Here is a 17,313-nt window from a genome sequence, read left to right as displayed (position 1 = left end):
GCGGACTCACCGTCGGCTGCGCGCCTTCCCTTCTTTGCCCTTCCCGGGCTCCTCCTGGCGGCCGCCGCCCTCGCGCCTGCCCCGGGGGATCCGCCCGCGCCCCGCTCGGCTGCCTCCGCCTCAGGCCGGTTTCGCAAGATGGCGGCACTTCCGGGAAAGACCATCCCAGGGCAGGAGGCGCACCAACGAGAGAAAGGCGCGCGAGAGAACGAGCGGACTCGTCCCCCCCCCCCTCCAACGCGCGCGCACGCCCCTCCGTTCGCGAATGAGCACGCTCGCTGCTCTCTTCGCTGCTCTTCCCCGCCCACCGCGCGACAGTTCTAGCTGCGCCTGGACGCGCGGGCTCGTCAGCGCCGCCGAGATGTCTGCGGCCTGGCCCCCTCTCCGTCGAGCGCAATGAGCTGCCCTAACGGCCCGGCCCGCCCCGAGGAGGCCAGCGGCCTGGCAATGGTGCTGAGCACGTTGGGTCCCGGAGCCGCGCGGGTCCTGTTCTACCCGACCTTGCTGTACACGCTGGTGCGGGAGTGGCTGCCCGGCTCGCAGCGGCCCTGGTTCAGCCGCGTCGACCGCTCCGTGCTGCTGGGGGCGCTGCCTCTGCGGGGACGGAGTCGCCAGGTAACGGGAGGGCCGGGCCGGGCGGAGCAGGCGTCTCACCCGCGGGTGCTCTTTCAACTGCTGGGCGGGAGCTGCGGCTCAGCGCGTGGCACCGTTTACTCACCTTCTCCCCAGGGCTGGTTCTGCGGGTCACTCGGCCGGGGAGCTGCGAGGTACCGCGGAATAGCTCCCACGGCGCACGAGGTTTCTGCTTCTTTAGCTGCATCCTTCCCTTTAGAAACTCAGCCTGTAGCCCTGCGCCCACTGCTATGTTAACTCGGCGCGGGCTTACTCTCGAACGCGGCACGTGCAGCGTTGCGCTGAACACGCTCGGTAAATCCTATGGGCAAGCCTTTACCTCTTTGATTTCTGCTGTTGAAAGATCTACCAGCAAAAATTCGTAAGGTAGACCCCATCAACAAGAGGGTAGCCGGTGTAGGATTGTCAACATGGAAGGAGATGGAGGCTGAAATTTGCCAGCAGTTCAAGGTTTGCAAGCGCATCCTGATTCGAACCCAGCAAACAGCTGGGGCTATTCTTTGCGGGGCACACAAGCTACAAGGTATCCTGGCTTCTGTTGTTTCACGTGAAGGGCTGACTAGTGAGCCCTGAAAAGGTTCCTGAGCAAGCCTTTCTCCAGCTTTGATGCAACTCAAGTGGGGGCAGCTGCCCCTCTTGGGTCCAAGGCCCGCTGCAGTGAAGCACTGAGCAGAAGGAATAAATTATCCCTTGCCACTAATGGTACAAATCAATTTGTTACCTGCAACAGTAGATTTATAGATCAGATTTATAGACTGTTCTGTGGTGGTTCTGCTCCAGCTTGCATGATGGATCTCAGAGAATATCACTGAGGGTCTTCGCTGGTGAAGAGTACCTAGTCAACTTTCCTGGAGTCTGGACAACGTAGTTTGGCCACTGTGATAGATGCACTGGTAACCTCCTGTTTAGACTACTATAATGCACTGTGAAGTTTTCTGACAGCTGCTCTGGAAGCTGCAGCTGGTATAGAATGTTGAGGTCCAGGTGGCAAGTAATGCCCTATATTGGATACACCTCATGCCAACTGTGAAGGGATCAACACTCCTGCCTATTGGCCACCAAGCCATTTTAGTTCTTTGATTGATAGATTGATAGATATATATAAAGCTCTAAACAACCCTGAACTGGGTTACCTGATTGACCTCTGCTCCATTGCCAGGTAAAAGCATTAAGATCCCAGTTAATCCTGTCACAACCTGATGATTGTTAGCTTGTGATGATGCAGAGATGGGCTTTTTAACTGCTGGCACCAGTGCTGAGGCATGTACCATACCTTGCAGCAATACAAGAGGCCCCTATCTGTAGTGACATTCTACTTGCTTTTTTAGAAGATGCATCTGTTTTAATTGCTGTGCTGTTTGAAATTGTTTGATTGCATATTTGAATCATTGTGGATGATTATATTTTATTGCTTTAATGGAATTGTTTTGTTGTGTATTTTAACAATGTTGTTCATTTGGTTTTTATATTTGTGTAAACTACTCAGAAGCCATCTTGGCATTAAGCAGTATATAAATTTAATAATAATAATAGACTGCTATTCATTGTATCGTAATCACACAGCAGTTTCCAGAATAAATGTATAAAACACTATACAAAATAAAACTGAACAATAGTGAACAGAATAAAATATAAAGAAATTATAGCTAAAATGGCAGCAGAACATATTGACAAAACTAAAGCATAAGTTAAAATCAGAGTAACAAATTAGATTCCACCAAAAGTGGTTAAAAAAGGGAGTGCTTACCTGCTTCTATGGCCTTCTGTCTGCAAGTTTCTGTTTATGGCACATATTGAATGAGAACCATTCACTCAAGGGGAGGATGGGCTAGATACTGAAATATATTGAGACCTGGGCTGAGTTGTCTGTTCTTCCTGCAGTTGGTAGAGGAGCAGAATGTCCGAGGAGTGGTCACCATGAACGAAGAGTATGAGACTCGCTTCCTGTGTTATTCTTCTGAGGTGAGTCCCCCCACAAACTCCATTGTGTCCAAGAAAAGAGGAAACCCAACTGACAAGCTCCCTCAGAAGGGAATATTTAAACATCAGTATAGAATGCTGGACAGCCCAAAATCTTACTGAATCAGAACTGCATGTTATGCTGCCAGATCTGTGCATGTTTACACAGAAGCTGTTAGCATTAGCACCAAACTGGCCTCCCATGATGCGCAAGCCTCAGGCCATGTTTTCACTGAAACGTCTTGACTTGGACTGCAGTTATGTGCATGTTTACTTGGTGAAAAGGCATGTTGAACATAATTGTTCATACTTCTTAATAAATGCAGAGGTCAGTGGGAATTATACTCAGATAAATTTCCCCCTTTCCCCACTTAGTTACCCTCACTGTACTGCTACCCAACTTTAGAGTTTTGTCTCCCGCATTATTTTCTTAGCCCTGTTTTTGCAGTCGTCTTTTCAGCTTCCCTCGTTAACTTTTAACAGTGCAATTGTATGTGTGTCTACTCAGAAGTAAGTCCCATTGAGTTCAATAGGGTTCAGAAGATAACTGCAGCCCAAATTAGCAACTTTTAATTGCGGCATCTTTCCCTTGACTTTCAGTGTGCCCAATGAAAAGGTGACAGTGGTCATTGCTTCTCTTTTCCAAATGGATGATTCTGTGTTTTCTGGGTTAATTGCAGGAATGGGCGGAAATGGGTGTAGAACAGTTGCGCCTTAGTACTGTTGATTTGACTGGAGTCCCATCATTGGAAAACCTGCATAAAGGTGTTGAGTTTGTGATGAAGCACCGTGCATCTGGGAACTCAGTATATGTGCACTGCAAAGCTGGCCGCTTTCGTAGTGCCACTATGGTTGCTGCATATTTAATTCAGGTAAGAAAGCTTCCAATACACCGAGAAAGTGGTAATTGATCAATTGTACACAAACTGCTTCTGTTAAATAAGAATAAGAGAAGTGAAACTCTTCCCAGGACTGCTACTCTGCTTCCAACATGGTCTTAATTTATTTGCTTTAATTAGGGTATAGCACTTCATTTAGTACTCATTGGGAGAGAAAATTAGTATGACTGTCAGCTTTCTTGTGTCTGGGACGGACTTGGGAGTCATTTCCACTTCTGTATTAAAGTTGGCAGTATGAATGAAAAATGCTTGCACTTGCAAGCCCCTTGCTGCCTGGAAAGTGGGGAGAAAATGTGTAGGATATTAGATAGACTACTATTAGTGTATTTTTTTCCTTACCAGTTGTACATCATTTAGTTTTGAAAATAAGATCTTTGTCTAGGCTTGTATCCATTCATCATGCTGTGATACTTAGAGCATATAGCCCAAATATAATCAATTATGCTTTGAGATTGAATGGAAAGCAATGCAGAAGTCATTCTTCCTCCAGCAGGAGCAAAAAAGAGATGGTTAAGTATAACAGTTGTTGAGTAATCTGCTAGGATCCGACAAGGCAGATTTTAGCCGACAGACTCACAAATGACAACAAATATTTGGGATTTGTTGAGGGTATTGTTTTTGAACTTCCCTTTCTCACTGTCTGTTTTCCCATTCCATTGCTTAAGCTAGTTAGTTCCCACCTTAGATAATTTTTCATTTGGATTTTCTGCCTTTGCAGCTCCACCACTGTACCCCTCAACAAGCAATAGCCACCATTCTTAAGATACGTCCTCATATAATCATACGTGAAAAGCAAATGAAGTTGCTGGAGGACTTTCATACGTGTGTAGCAGTTGGAACTCCTGCACAGCAAGAGCCACCAAAGATTCAGCAAAGAAAGAACAAGCCATCACACAACGTGCAGAACCGTCCGCTGAAAACACCTGGTTCCTAACGTATTGTTTAGGGGTAGACTGTTGTCTCAGCTACCACAAAGTTTCTTGAAGCATGAGAGCAAAGGAGATCTGGTAGCTTCCAGCTTTATCAGTGCTAGGTGAACATGGTTTGCCTCTACTGCTGGTCTCTATTATTACTTATCTCAGTGCACCAGCATGGGACCACTGTCAGCACTGCTCCCTCTCGAATACAAGCAATTATAAACGAGTTGTTCCGGAAGGCCTTTATTGAGACTTGCACCCCAAGGATCTTACAGTATCAACAAATAGGCTTGACATGATTCTCCTCTTTTAACATGTTCTCCCCCCCACCCCCGTATGTCACAGAATGAGCCCTCTAAATATGAGGGCAAGGGTCTAAGCTTTCCGTTTTTTTGCCAGGTAGTAACACAGTCGGGGATAGCTGCCTCCTTTATTCCAAGTTCAATCATATCCAATGCATTGCTGATGTTACTTTCAGTACCTCTAGCTAAATTTGTCCTTCATAGCCCTAATAAGGGAGGAAGCCTTTTATCTGCTAGCTGCAGCTCTAAGGGATGTTCTGTACCGTGACAGATTGCTGCAGTAGATAGCCTGCAACTAAGACTGTAGAAATACTTCATCTATTTTGCATAGGGCTTGTTGGTAAAGGGTTTAGACCCAAGAAGCCTCTTAGCTGTGGGGTTCTGAGACACAAGAAGCTAACCAGCAGGAGACCACAGTGATAGCAGTAATCCAGACAGAACACAGATGCCACCTACGTGTGGCTACAATGCTGCTGCTTGTGAGCAGGAGTTGAAAGGTGGGGCAGGGAACTCTCTAAAGTATTGTGATCTTTCTCAAGGAGCTGGAGCTATGGGGTCTATACATCTCTGAGCTGTTTAAAGGAATGTATTGTTCTGGCACTGCACCTTTCTTCCTTCATGCCAACACAAACTGCAAATTTGTGAGTAGCACCTTGAGGCCACTGCTGACAGTCACCACAGAAGTGGCTGGATTGAGTTTGAAGGTGTTGGCATCTCCCTTTTTGTAACGATCCCGGAAGATGTAGATGTTGCCATTACAACTAGCAATTTTCCAAAGAGATGGTACTGAGCTCCAGGCATCTGGCAAGCAGAGCCGCGTGAAGCTATCCAACAGAGGGTTATAGCACAGCAGCGAATCCCCCTCGGCTACAATGAACACCAGGTCCTTGTGCACAGCAGCATGCATGCGCCCTGCAAAGGGTAACACGTAAGGCTTTACATGACACTTCTCTGTATTTGTATCATAACACTGGATAAGCCGAGAGGGCTTGGTAAAGAAATCAAGGTCATTCTCCTCCCCGCCTAACAAATAAATGACACCGTTGAGATTTACACCCGTAGCCCCAGACACTGCAACTTCCAGCTGGCTAGTCTCTGTCCATACATTGTCTCTTACTCTGTAGTATATGATGGCATTTGAGAGGATATCCTGCAGTGTCTTGCCCCCCAGTGAATAGATCGCATCCTTGCTGGGCACAGAAACCAGAGTGTGTTGTAGCCTGTCACGGGGCAGGGGGGCACACCATTCCCAGTCTATCGTGGTGTTGTTGCATTTCCACATGCGTCGTGGAATGGATCCTCCAACAACATAGAGGTCACTACCATGCTTGCAAGCGGCAGTGATTTGGTGACACAAACTGTTCTGACCACTAACACTGATGGAGTCATCATCTGCACAATGCAGTGAGACAGCAAGGGAATGTGTACGGGATGACTCCTTTCCAATCAGGTAGATATGAACGTTCTCTCCAATTTCCTAAACAATAAAACAAAATTTCATTAAAAGTTGTGCATAGGTCTATGTGCAGAAATTCAGTCAAGAGGAGGCATGCCAATGATAGGTGCAAAGAAATACCTACAGCAAATTAGCTTGGGGTTTCACAGCTCAAATTATTAAGTAAACTAGTCCACAATTACCACAATATATTAGGCCACTGATAGCCGACATGCTGGGACTGAAGTCTCTTGTGACCCTTTTATTTTTTTTCATTGCACTTTATAACCATAATGTATATAGCTTTCCAGGCCAATGCTTGGCTGGCAGAAAGCCTCTGGTTCAATCCCTAACATCCCCAAGTAGAGCTGGAAAAGACTTTTGTCTGAAATTTTCGAGACTTGCTGTCAATCATTATAGACAACTTCCTATATTACGGGCAAGATGAAAACTAGATAAACAGTTAAGAAACACATGTTCAGTTACTGAATTATGAGGCTAGCAAGTTTAAACTAGCATTTCAATTGAGTCTTTTCCAGCAGCTGAGAAGGGTATCCATATATAGATAATCTGTTTGTGTCCTCAGCCAACTTCCAAGGTGAGCAGGTTATAAACATTTCCACCCACAACCATGACCTAAAGCAGGCATCCCCAAACTTCGGCCCTCCAGATGTTTTGGACTACAATTCCCATCATCCCCGACCACTGGTTCTGATAACTAGGGATCATGGGAATTGTAGGCCAAAACATATGGAGGGCCGCAGTTTGGGGATGTCCGATCCAAAAGGTTATTTGCAGAGGGGGTGAAATTGTTTGTGTCTCCCTTCTGGTCCAGCATGGCTTGGTTTTCCAATCTGATGGGACTGGGATCCTTTTGGTAGAAGAGAGATCCCAAGGACACTTTCTCCACCCAGACCTTGTACCTTCCTGTTCAACAACTGAAAGAGGAGGGGTCTAGAACATAAAGACTCTGACCACAGAGCAGTCATTACCTTTCTAAACTACAGTAATATAAAATTTGTGCACATTGCACCTGTGAGATAATGTGGAAGGCCTTTGTGAGGTGGTGTAGGAAAAGATGAGGACACATTGCATGTAAACATCAAAGTGGGTGTTCACTTTCCTCTGGGATGGTCTGGATTGACACATAATACTCCAAAAAGCAAGGGGCAGCTCTCTCTTCTGTCTCAGGGGTGCAAGGGTTGCATATCCTCACATCCTTGTGTTATAAGGAGTTACTTGAAACTTCCCCTGGTATATCGCTTTTCCACCTGGAACCTAAACAAGTTTTTTTAGCCCTAGCAAAATCACATTTCAAGTCTTTATAGCCATAACCTTAAATGTCTCTGAGACATAAGGTGATTTTCTTGGTAGTTATTGCCTTTGGTATGCCCCACGGAGGGCCTTAAGGTCCACAAATAATAATATTCTGGAGATCCCGAGTCATAAGATGGCTAGATTGGCCTCTACTAGAGCCAGGGCCTTTTCAGTACTGGCCCCAACCTGGTGGAACGCTCTTTCCCAGGAGACCAGGGCCCTGCGGGATTTGTCATCTTTCCGCAGGGCCTGCAAGACAGAGCTGTTCCGCCTGGCCTTTGGGTTAGACTCAGCCTGACCCCTGTGTTTTCCTCCCTCATGGCTTGGATTTATGGCCTACTTGAAATGAGGCTGCATTTTAAATTTTAATACTGTATTTTAATCTGTATTTTAATTAATTGTTTTTATGTTTTATTGTAATTCTGTTGGTGTCAGCCGCCCTGAGCCCGGTTTTTGACTGGGGAGGGCGGGGTATAAATAAAAATTTATTTATTATTATTTATTATTTGCTGTAAGGATTTCAGAGCGGAGAGCCCTGTCATATTGGAAAGCACTCTGTATCTTCCATCCAGATTCAATGGCCCTCACCCTACATTCATTCCTCAAAGGAATTCTATTTTTCACAGGGCTCAGGAAGTTAATCACCATCATTTTTGGCTAGGTCCTAAGGAAAAGGAGCATCACTGTCTAGATGTTCATAGACTAGTGTGAATTGACCTGGGATGAGCAAAAGAGTTGAGACAGTCTGATTCTGTTTTAGCCAAGCACTAAACATTTAGCCAAGCACTTTGCAAGAAAAATGTCTCCTCAACTACTCTGTTTTGATGCATATGGACATGCATAGCTAAGTGCTATGTGGCTTCTGGATCACACTGCCAGGAGTGCTTTGACTGCTGCTACCGGTAGCACTAATGCCCCTTGAGTTGACATCTGTAGGGCAGCAATGACCACCTGTTTTCACATTTTTGAAGCACTACAGGAGGAATACGTTTGATTCTGCTGTGTTGTCTTTTGGCAGGAAGGTGCTTTGGCAAAAGGAGCCAAGGTAGGAGGACCCTGAAGTTCTATTCTATACAATTCTATTTTCACATCAGACTAATTGGCACTGCTTACATCACTCTAGTGTCAAGGGCAGCCCACGTTTCTACCTATGGAAACCTTTCTACACTGATTACAGTGAAGGGAGGCAGGTTGAAGCACTGAGTAGACTGCTTTGTCATGTACCTTTAAACTTGATCGCAGTATCTCTGAGAAACCTGCACGCTCTTCTTTATTGAAGCCAATCCAGGTTTCTATGGCAGCTGCTGGATTCTGTGAACATGGAACCCCATCTGTATGGTTGCAAATAAAAAAAACATGTTTAAACTATAAAATTTTCATGCCATGGGCATAGCAAGTACAGTATTCTCTTTCCCCCCAATACATACCAGGTTTAGCTGGTATAAACAAGAGCAGGAGCCTTTGCATGTTAGCATTCCTATTCTACAGAAGCAGCAAACATATTTCCTGCCCAAGGCTATCCGCTTAATGAATTTGTTAACTGGTAAACATAGCCTCAACATTATTAATAGGACCAGACTACATTCTCTGCTTGCCACAGTTAAACAGCTAGGCCTTCATTTTGTCCTGCTTAATTTTGGGATTTTTTTTTAAAAAAAATTTCTTGTCATATGTCTCACATTTAAGAAGTGATGCTGCAAAAGACATGATTTTTGTTGTCATTTCAGAAAAGCTATTCACCAGAACATTTAGTATATTTTTTGATGACGGTATTGCGTACAAAGAAACTTTTAACCACGTTCCAAATCCTGACATGTTTTAAGCTACTGCATTGCTCAGGGATATTGGAAATAATTTTAAATATTCAGTGCTTTCAATACAATGGTGTACGTCCAGTCAAATACAGCTCCACTGCCTGATTCAATTAAGTACCCCGCTTCCTGCTCTAGCAGGCCTTTGCTTCTGTGGGAAAGCTGGTTCTTGGTTAATCCCATTACAAGTAATAAGATCAGTGGCTGTAGAAACCAGCAGAAGTTAATAGGGATTTCAGTTGAAAAAGTGGGTCAGTAGGCCAAACAACAGATAAATCTTAAACTTTATTCAGTACTAATACTGGCCATTAAGCTTGCTTTTTTCTGAGTTTCCTGTAGCTCGGAGTTCTGGCATTAGCTGTTGCTAATGCCAGAACTACATACATCATGTGCCATCCTGGGCTTTTTTGGGAGGAAGGATGGGATATAAATTGAATAAATAAATATTTAAGACTAAGCAATGTATTGTCTCAGTTCAAATTTTTAATAAACTTTGTAATATAACTATCATGTTACAAATCATAACTGATGATGACCTTTGTAACTGAGTATTAAAAACCACCTGGAGTACATAGTTGCATAGAATATTTGTTTTTTTTTAATATAATTTTTATTGAATTTTCAGCTTATACATTTTCCAAATCATCACATCGTGCAATATCCTAAATACGATACAAAAAAGGCACAACCACATAAAAGAAAAAAGAAAGAGAAAAAAAGAAAAAATGGAAAAATACTAAAAAGAAAAACACAGTAAAAAAGAAAAAAAACCATACAAGATTCTTTGTTTACATCTAATATTGCTTAACATATCTGTGACCTCCCCGTTCCTCCCTTACCGAGTTCATTTTAAACCCAACTTTAGCAGTTTCCTTGCTTTCAAATTAATCTTATATCAATAATCTAATTCATCATATAATCATTTATATTCCCATTCTTACAATATTCCCTCAATAATACTTAATCAAATATCTAAACTAAACCCCTTAGCCTATACTTTCCCCTAAAAAATATTCCCCATTGATTACTTTCAAAGGAAAAAAAGAAAAACACACAAAATTTCTCAGTTACTTTCTCTGTCTCCCCCTTCTTCCCCTAATAGGCAATTCCCTGTAAACCTCGACCAGTTCCTTGCAACAATCCAGTTTCCAACCATTTAATCCGTCCCATATTAAAAATTCATTATTTTTTCACCCCACTCCATCTCTTACCCACACCATGCCCCCTCCCTCTCTCCACTCCTCTTTGTGTTGATCCAATCTCTTTCTCCAGCTCTCTTTCCTCCCTATCACCTCTTTACCCCCCCAAAGCCACCACTCGATCAGATTTACAAACTTTCTCTGGTTATCCAAGCCCAGATTCTGGGCTCCCTCTCTCACTGAGAGTCCAGCATTCTGGGTCTCTTGGGCTAATGCCGTCTGAGTAGAGTCCATGTCCTTTGCAGCCTCTCTCACAGGTTGCTCGGGTTCCTCTGTTTTCGGCTCTTCTTTGTTTTCTTCCTGTAAGTCTAACGTATCCTTTAAGGGAAACAGTTGTATCTCCTCTTTAAGATTTTGTATCTGTTTCGTGTATTCATACACATCCTCTCTTAGTTCGTATACAAGTTGTAGCAAAAGTTTCATTTTGTCCTTGTCCAGCTGGAGACTCATTGTTTTGTCTATTCGATTCTATTGTGTTCTCATATTACAATGGCAGGTGCATGTTATTTTCCCAAAGATGGTGCACAGTTACTTCCCAGATTTACTTTAGTCCCTTTATCCAATTCTTTTCAACAACGCAATTTCACAGTCCTCTGTTTAAATTCATTTACTTCGCAAAATCTTGTTAAATCCGTACCCGACTTATTAAACCAAGAGTTCCTTTTTAATACAAAGTTCCTTACCGGTGAAATCACAATGGCGACTGGTCTTTGTTCCCAGGGTCTCGCCCTCGGTTTAGAAGGGCTTGTTCCAGAACTTCATAAAAGTTATGCAGAGATCCAAAATAGAGATTTCCTCTCCCTCCCTTGGCTCTGCTCCACCGGGAGGGGGTCCAACTTAAATTTTTTAGCGGATTTTCCAGTCCGTTCCAGCGTTGCGGCTGCAGGTCTGGTGGCTGCTCTCTTATCTCAATAAGGGGGGGGGGAACGACCTCCGTTTCCTTTTTAAATTCCCTTCCCCGGACCAAATCTTCTCTAATTTTTTTTCCAAAGAAATTTTACTTACAAGTCCAATCTTTAATCAAAACGGGGGCATCTGGCGCTCAAAGTGGCTTCGGCATGGAGCTTCGCGTTCCAGAGGTAGCAGACTTCCCAAGGCTCCATCCCGCTCAACCGGCTCTCGGCGCACCTCAAGAGGCGCAATCCGGGTGGCGAAACGGGACTTACGGGGCTCAGCTGGGTCCCACACACCCGGAAAGCTCAATCCGGGGGTTCTCCGGGGGGTCGCGGTGCCCGCGCGACCTCCCCCCTCCTCTGGGTCGCTGGGGACTTTCGGAGATCAAAAATCCCCCGCCGATGCCAATGGCTGCCAGACCGGAAGTGATAGTTGCATAGAATATTTGAGTTGTATGTCAAGAGGCCTTCTGTCTCTAAATCAATTTCAGTCTGGTACGTAATTATTCAGGAAGTAATGTCCAGTCCCTTCTAGGTTCTTCAGCACACTGTTCCTCCACCCTCTGACCTAACAAATTCCCAGGAATCAGCGTGTTTTTACATGAGTAGAATGTGTCCTTTTATTTAAAATGCATCTCTGAGTTATTTGTGGGGCATAGGAATTCGTTCATATTTTTTCTCAAAATATAGTCCACCCCTCCCCACAAGGTCTGAGGGATAGTGGACCGGCCCCCTGCTGAAAATTTTTGCTGACCCCTGATCTATGTGGTGGAAAAAAATGGGTTTGTCCTTGATGCAATGAGCTCCCAGCTCTCAGGGAACAGATTCATTCCCTTGGGGCCAAAGTGGCTGACCAAGAGAAGCTGAGAGAGGAAGAGAGTTTGGTGGACAAGGCCTTCAGGAACATGATAGCTCTTGTCACGCTCCAAGGATGACGGCTCCTTTGCTGCCATGGAAAGGAGGATGCTACTCCTTGGGAGTTTTTTAAAATCACAATATTAGATGCTCAGATTAAGAAAGGTCCCACCAGAGCCAAGAGGATGCCCACTTGGTTAACATGCAAGTGTTATAAAATGGAAGCCTTGTTCAAATTAGGAGAGCAAAAAGGAACACAAACTTCGGCAAAAGAAATGCAAGTGGACGAAAAGTGATTGGGGGGGGGGGAGAATTTGAGGAGCACATTGCTAAAAAGAAATACCAACAGCAAGAAGTTCTGTAACGACATTAATAGCAGAAAACCAGATAGGAGGTGGTTGGACCTTTAAATGACAAGAGAGCCAGAAGTGGTTGCCATAGGAAACTGGACATTTATCCTAACTATTGGTGGATCTGGGGATTTCCCTTTCAATGCTAATTCTACCAGAGCTGCGATTAACAAATTTCATATTTATTCAATTCCTCACAAAGATATCTTGACATATGATTTGTCTTCTTGCATGACCGCCCTGAGCTGCATACAATTCGCCCTCCCCCAGCCAAACATATTAGGTAATGTTGGCTCCCCCTGACATGTTTCCACAGGCCTGACAAAAAAAGGAAGAAAAAAAAAGGGCAGGATGCAAGTAACTTGTTTTGTCAGTGCTAGGAATTCCACTTGTGCAATGGAACGTCCACTGTGTGCCCCCTAAATCTGTTCTGGGTTTTTCTCTAGCCCTCTGCAGCTGATTTGGGGAGGGTGCAGGGTACGCATGGGGGAGAGGAGAATTCTGTTGCACAAGCAGAAATTCTTGCGCTGACAGAACAAGTTCACTGCATTCTGTCCACAAATGCTTCCTACAGAACAATTTTGCGATAGTAAAAATAAAGAGCAGAAGAAAAGGGGTACACCCTTACTTCTTAAGAGCTGTGTATTAGATGCATGAAGTGAAATATTTTTGTAACATTTGTAACAAAAAGGTATTTGTGGTTATCTGGGTTGAACACATTAAACTTAAGAATTTGAGATTTAACAGTATACAGCATTATTGAAGAACACATGGCTACTGTGAAATCTATCTCCAGAAGGAGCTATTTTATTTTGACAAAATGTAATATATTGCTTGACTGTACCAAAACCTCTTAAACAGCTAGAAAACACTTTGAACTACATTTTACAGCTTATCAAAACATACTCCTAGGTAACATGAATCAAGATGTAGGTGGTTCTTTCAACAGCAAGCAAAATGGATTTCTGCTATTCCTAGAGATAGCAGACTGAAAAAAGAGCTCCCTCAAGAAGAGGATAACAGAGCAGAGCTCTAAGGGTCCGTTTTCTCCTCACAGCAGAAAAGTACACAACCACCAATCAGAGTTGCTAGGTCTTAATCCAAAGATTGATGGGAGGGGTAATTAGAGCTGTGTGTTATAAACAGCTTTCATAACCTCGCTGCTGTGGGGTTTCTGAAAGTGTAAATATGATAGGCGAGACATAGCAAGCAATCTTGCATTCTAGGCCTAGTGGCTTCACAGCAAGATGCTTGCTTGGCATTGGTGATTATGGGTTTGCCCTGCTTGAACCAACAGAAGTCAATGCCTAGAACTCTGCTAACCCCCACAGGCAGATAACCCATAAACTACAACGAAGTCCAACAAAAATAACAAGACAGCCAATAAAGCAATTATATGAGACAGAAAGATTACATACCAGTAGTATAGTAGTATAGTCCAGCTACTAAAGGCCAAAAGCCCTCTTAAATGGAAAGAGCTTTGCACTGCAGCAGATGGTCAAGGAGACGACAATATCAACATCCTTAGGCAGGGAGTTCCAACAAAAAACCTTCCCCTTCATTCCAACCAAATGAATGCAGAAACAAAAAGCCTCTGCAGAGCATTTGAGTGCATGGGTAAGCTAATGCAGGAGGAATTTATCCTGTTGCCAAACCATATAGGGTTTTAAGATCACTAGTGGTTCTACTTTGGTGGATACTGCCTAGTTCTAGGTTGGATATACTACTATTATTTAGATGAAACTTCAATTTACTAGCTGCCATCCAGCCCATTTCTATTAATGATTTCTATTAAAACTGCTAGTTTCCCTGGAATGTGAGGAGTAAGTAGGATGTAATCTGCACACTGATTGCATAGACCTCCAAATCTCCCTATCACCACTCCTAGTAGTTTCATGTAGATACTAAACAACATGGGAATAGAAATGTTTAAAACGAATTACAATTGGGGAAGGGGGGAACAGAACATAGCCCAGTGGAACTTCATAAGCAAAAGAGATGAGGCTGCGGCACCCAGTACCACCTTAAAGAATTGTTACTCCAGGAAAGACTAGAATCTGTTTAAAAAGTGCTTCCAAGCCTCATCTTCACTAAATAACCTGGAATACCACAAGTTATTGAACCAAAAGCCTCTGAGAGGTGCAGCAGATTCAACAGGAAGGTGCTCCTCTTTTCCGCTTTAGAGCCATGTACCAGGGCAATCAAAGGCATCTGACTCAAAACTAGGTCTGAAACTGAAATGCCGTGGGTCTAATCCAAATCTCTCAGAAAGGCCTTAGTAACCACAAGTCTCAGTAACCATTCTACTTACCTGAGACAATATCTGTCAGGAGGCGGAGAGGAAGGTGCAGAAACTCCTCAGTTTCTTGAAGTTGTGATAAGTATGACTTGGCACAGTGCTTGGCAGCCGTATAGAGCTCCACATCACTGTGCTGATCAGCCAACCACATAATTTGCAAACAGTTTTTCATTTGCACTGTTCGAGCCAAGAAACGGGAACATTCCTCAAAGAGGGCGGTTAGTTGGTACATATCTGCTACTTCGTAAGTCTCCTGCAAATCTTCTGCCCTCAACTTTACAGTTCCATAATAAATGTAGTCCACAAGGAGCTGAAAGACACTCTCACTAACATCTTGTAACTCAATCACCCGGTTATGTGCCTCCTTCAGATTGGAAGTGAACATTGAACGAAAGAAGCAGCTCTGAGCTGAGAGAACTAGCCGGTGCAGTTGGAATTCTTTGCCTTCTACAGAGATGGTGACATCGGCAAAGAGCTCATCCTCTAAGCACAACTTCATAATTCCTTGGGCCACACGGCCTGAATGAGAACGGTCAGTGAAAGTGTAATTTACAAAGTAGTTCTCAGTTAAGGAATTTCCAGTTTCCTCTGTTGAGGAACCTCCAGTCTCGTCCAGTGAGTCCATGTTGCCGCTTAGATCTGACCTCCAGTAATCTGAAATACAACAGACATTGGAGATTCTTTTATCGCAGACTTGTGCTGTACTGATATCTCAACTAAAGCAAACAAATCTAAAAAAGGAAAGGAAAAAGAAATGCTACAGATAAGGAACACATTTCCTATCATGTAGAAATAGCAGCCAAAAGATTGTGTACAGTAGCCTACACTAATAGTTACTTCCTCGTACCAGTGTTTTGTATCCAAGTAACACCATAACAGGGTCAAGTCTTTAATGTAGTATGTGACATAGTGCACCATATTTACAAGAACTCAAAAGTTAGACCAATCCTTAAATGGTGGGTAATCACAGATTACAAGACTTTGTAGAGTATGAGGAGCATACTAGGAAAATACCCCAGTATGAGTCAATGGAACAAAGGAATCTGAAGAGAATTACTCTTAACAAGGGTTCCTTGTTCCCATAAATTGCAGGAAGTTTATGTTGTTTTTAAAACTATCCCCAAAATACTGTACAGATATCACCAGAACACTAAAAAGCTCCAAAGCCTTTTGTGCTCTGCCTATAGGGTGAGCGCATTACAAGCACAATATATGAAGAATGACAAATGTGCATTTTGAAAGACATATACAAGTTGTACACCGACATCGGGAAGTCTGTGATGGGTTGGGTTTGACTGCCGTGCATACGCCATCTTTAAAAAGGTACCTTTGGTTTCTATAGTGCACAGAGAGGCCCTAAAGACCACGGAGGCTGATGGAAGGGGAAAGCTGACCATTGGACAGATCAAAAACAAGGCAGTGCGATTCTTTGTGAGGCTACTCAGAAGCGAGATGCCTAGAGTTCAATGAGACCTAGACCAAGCAATGTACTCTATAGCAGGGGTGGTCAAGTCCGAACAGTCTGTGTCTACTCACAGAGTTAAAAACTGGCAGTGATCTACCCCCTCTTGGGGGGTTCAGATCAAAGTTGCTGAGATTTTATTAGGAAGGCCCATTTTTAGGGGTTCAGGTCAGAGTTGTTGAGCTTTTCTGAGGCGGGAGGAAAGCCCTGTTTTTGGGGGGCTAAATGGCTAAAATGTTGAGCATTTTTAGGGGAGCCAAAGTTGTTGAGCTTCTTTGGGGGGAGCCAGTGATCTACCACAGATGTCCAGTGATCTACCGGTAGATCATGATCTACCTGTTGGACGTGCCTGCTCTATAGCAATGCAGCCTCAGTCTAAAATTGCCTGCGGTTGTTTCGGCATCTGCTTTAAAGCAGCTAGGGCTCCATGAGCTTCCAGGGATGGTATCTGGAAACAGTCTCTCGATGCTTTTGCTCACTGAGCGGAGGCGCCCAGTCCCAACATCGTGACACTGGTGCGAACAGAACTTGAACAGAGATCCAGGGCGATTCTGCACCGAGTTGGCCGGCGCCGAGCTCCCGAGCGAGCTCAACCCTTCACGGGGCCCGGGCGCGAAGGGCCTATCGCTCTCGAGCCGGGCCCTGAAGCGCCTCGTTGGAAGGCGGCTCCGGCTCCGGCCCCTCCCGGCGTCCGTGTGCGCTGCCCCACCCCCTGGCGGACGGCAACCGAACCTTCCCGCCCCCGCAACGGGCAGGGCTGAGCCCCGAGGAGAGAAGCGCCCCGGCCTCGCTCAGCGGGCAGCAGCTCTTACTTGAGGCTCCTCCCTTCATCCCGCCGGCTCGGAACTTCGCACCGGGAATGGCACAGGGGGACACCAGAAGGGGCTGCACTTTCCGACGCCGCTCTTTCAACCGCTCCCGGAAGCTGGCCAATCACCCGGTCCGCGCGCGCGCCTCTGATTTCCGGATCATTTCGTCCCGC

The 17,313-nt window shown here is 44.6% G+C and overlaps 3 protein-coding genes across 6 annotated transcripts in view; 1 reads left to right on the top strand and 2 right to left on the bottom strand.

Annotated features, from left to right (window-relative positions):
- The window catches only part of CELF1 (CUGBP Elav-like family member 1), a 38,944-nt gene extending 38,734 nt beyond the window's left edge, over positions 1–210 (bottom strand). For 3 of the 4 annotated variants that reach the window (XM_060274186.1, XM_060274192.1, XM_060274187.1), the window contains exon 1: positions 11–210. The gene's annotated coding sequence lies outside the window, so the exon portion shown is untranslated. The remainder of the gene's footprint in view (positions 1–10) is intronic. The other variant, XM_060274198.1, reaches the window with a different exon arrangement.
- Positions 211–285: 75 nt separating this feature from the next.
- PTPMT1 (protein tyrosine phosphatase mitochondrial 1) lies at positions 286–6,216 on the top strand. Its single transcript, XM_035114260.2, has 4 exons — positions 286–615; positions 2,515–2,595; positions 3,273–3,464; positions 4,210–6,216. The coding sequence occupies exons 1-4, from the start codon at positions 397–399 to the stop codon at positions 4,423–4,425; spliced, it is 708 nt and encodes a 235-aa protein (XP_034970151.1). The 5' UTR covers positions 286–396; the 3' UTR covers positions 4,426–6,216.
- KBTBD4 (kelch repeat and BTB domain containing 4) lies at positions 5,327–17,302 on the bottom strand. Its single transcript, XM_035114148.2, has 4 exons — positions 17,144–17,302; positions 14,882–15,523; positions 8,687–8,793; positions 5,327–6,187 (listed from the first exon to the last, which is right to left on the bottom strand). The coding sequence occupies exons 1-4, from the start codon at positions 17,160–17,162 to the stop codon at positions 5,327–5,329; spliced, it is 1,629 nt and encodes a 542-aa protein (XP_034970039.1). The 5' UTR covers positions 17,163–17,302.
- Positions 17,303–17,313: the final 11 nt, after the last annotated feature.

The sequence above is a fragment of the Zootoca vivipara genome, chromosome 1 (assembly GCF_963506605.1).
Source record: "Zootoca vivipara chromosome 1, rZooViv1.1, whole genome shotgun sequence".
In the NCBI taxonomy this organism is placed as follows: domain Eukaryota; kingdom Metazoa; phylum Chordata; class Lepidosauria; order Squamata; family Lacertidae; genus Zootoca; species Zootoca vivipara.
The sequence above is the reverse complement of the archived record's forward strand: the minus strand, read 5'-3'. Positions and strand labels throughout refer to the sequence as shown.

Bases quoted from the DNA above. Each gene is read 5' to 3' on its own strand.
- PTPMT1 (XM_035114260.2), top strand. From the start codon at position 397: ATGAGCTGCCCTAACGGCCCGGCCCGCCCCGAGGAGGCCAGCGGCCTG. The intron at 2,596-3,272 runs GTGAGTCCCCCC...GGTTAATTGCAG, and splicing joins TCCTGTGTTATTCTTCTGAG to GAATGGGCGGAAATGGGTGT. The intron at 3,465-4,209 runs GTAAGAAAGCTT...CTGCCTTTGCAG, and splicing joins TTGCTGCATATTTAATTCAG to CTCCACCACTGTACCCCTCA.
- KBTBD4 (XM_035114148.2), bottom strand. The intron at 8,794-14,881 runs GTAAGTAGAATG...GCAACCATACAG, and splicing joins CCTGACAGATATTGTCTCAG to ATGGGGTTCCATGTTCACAG. The intron at 6,188-8,686 runs GTACATGACAAA...TTTATTGTTTAG, and splicing joins TACTGCGATCAAGTTTAAAG to GAAATTGGAGAGAACGTTCA.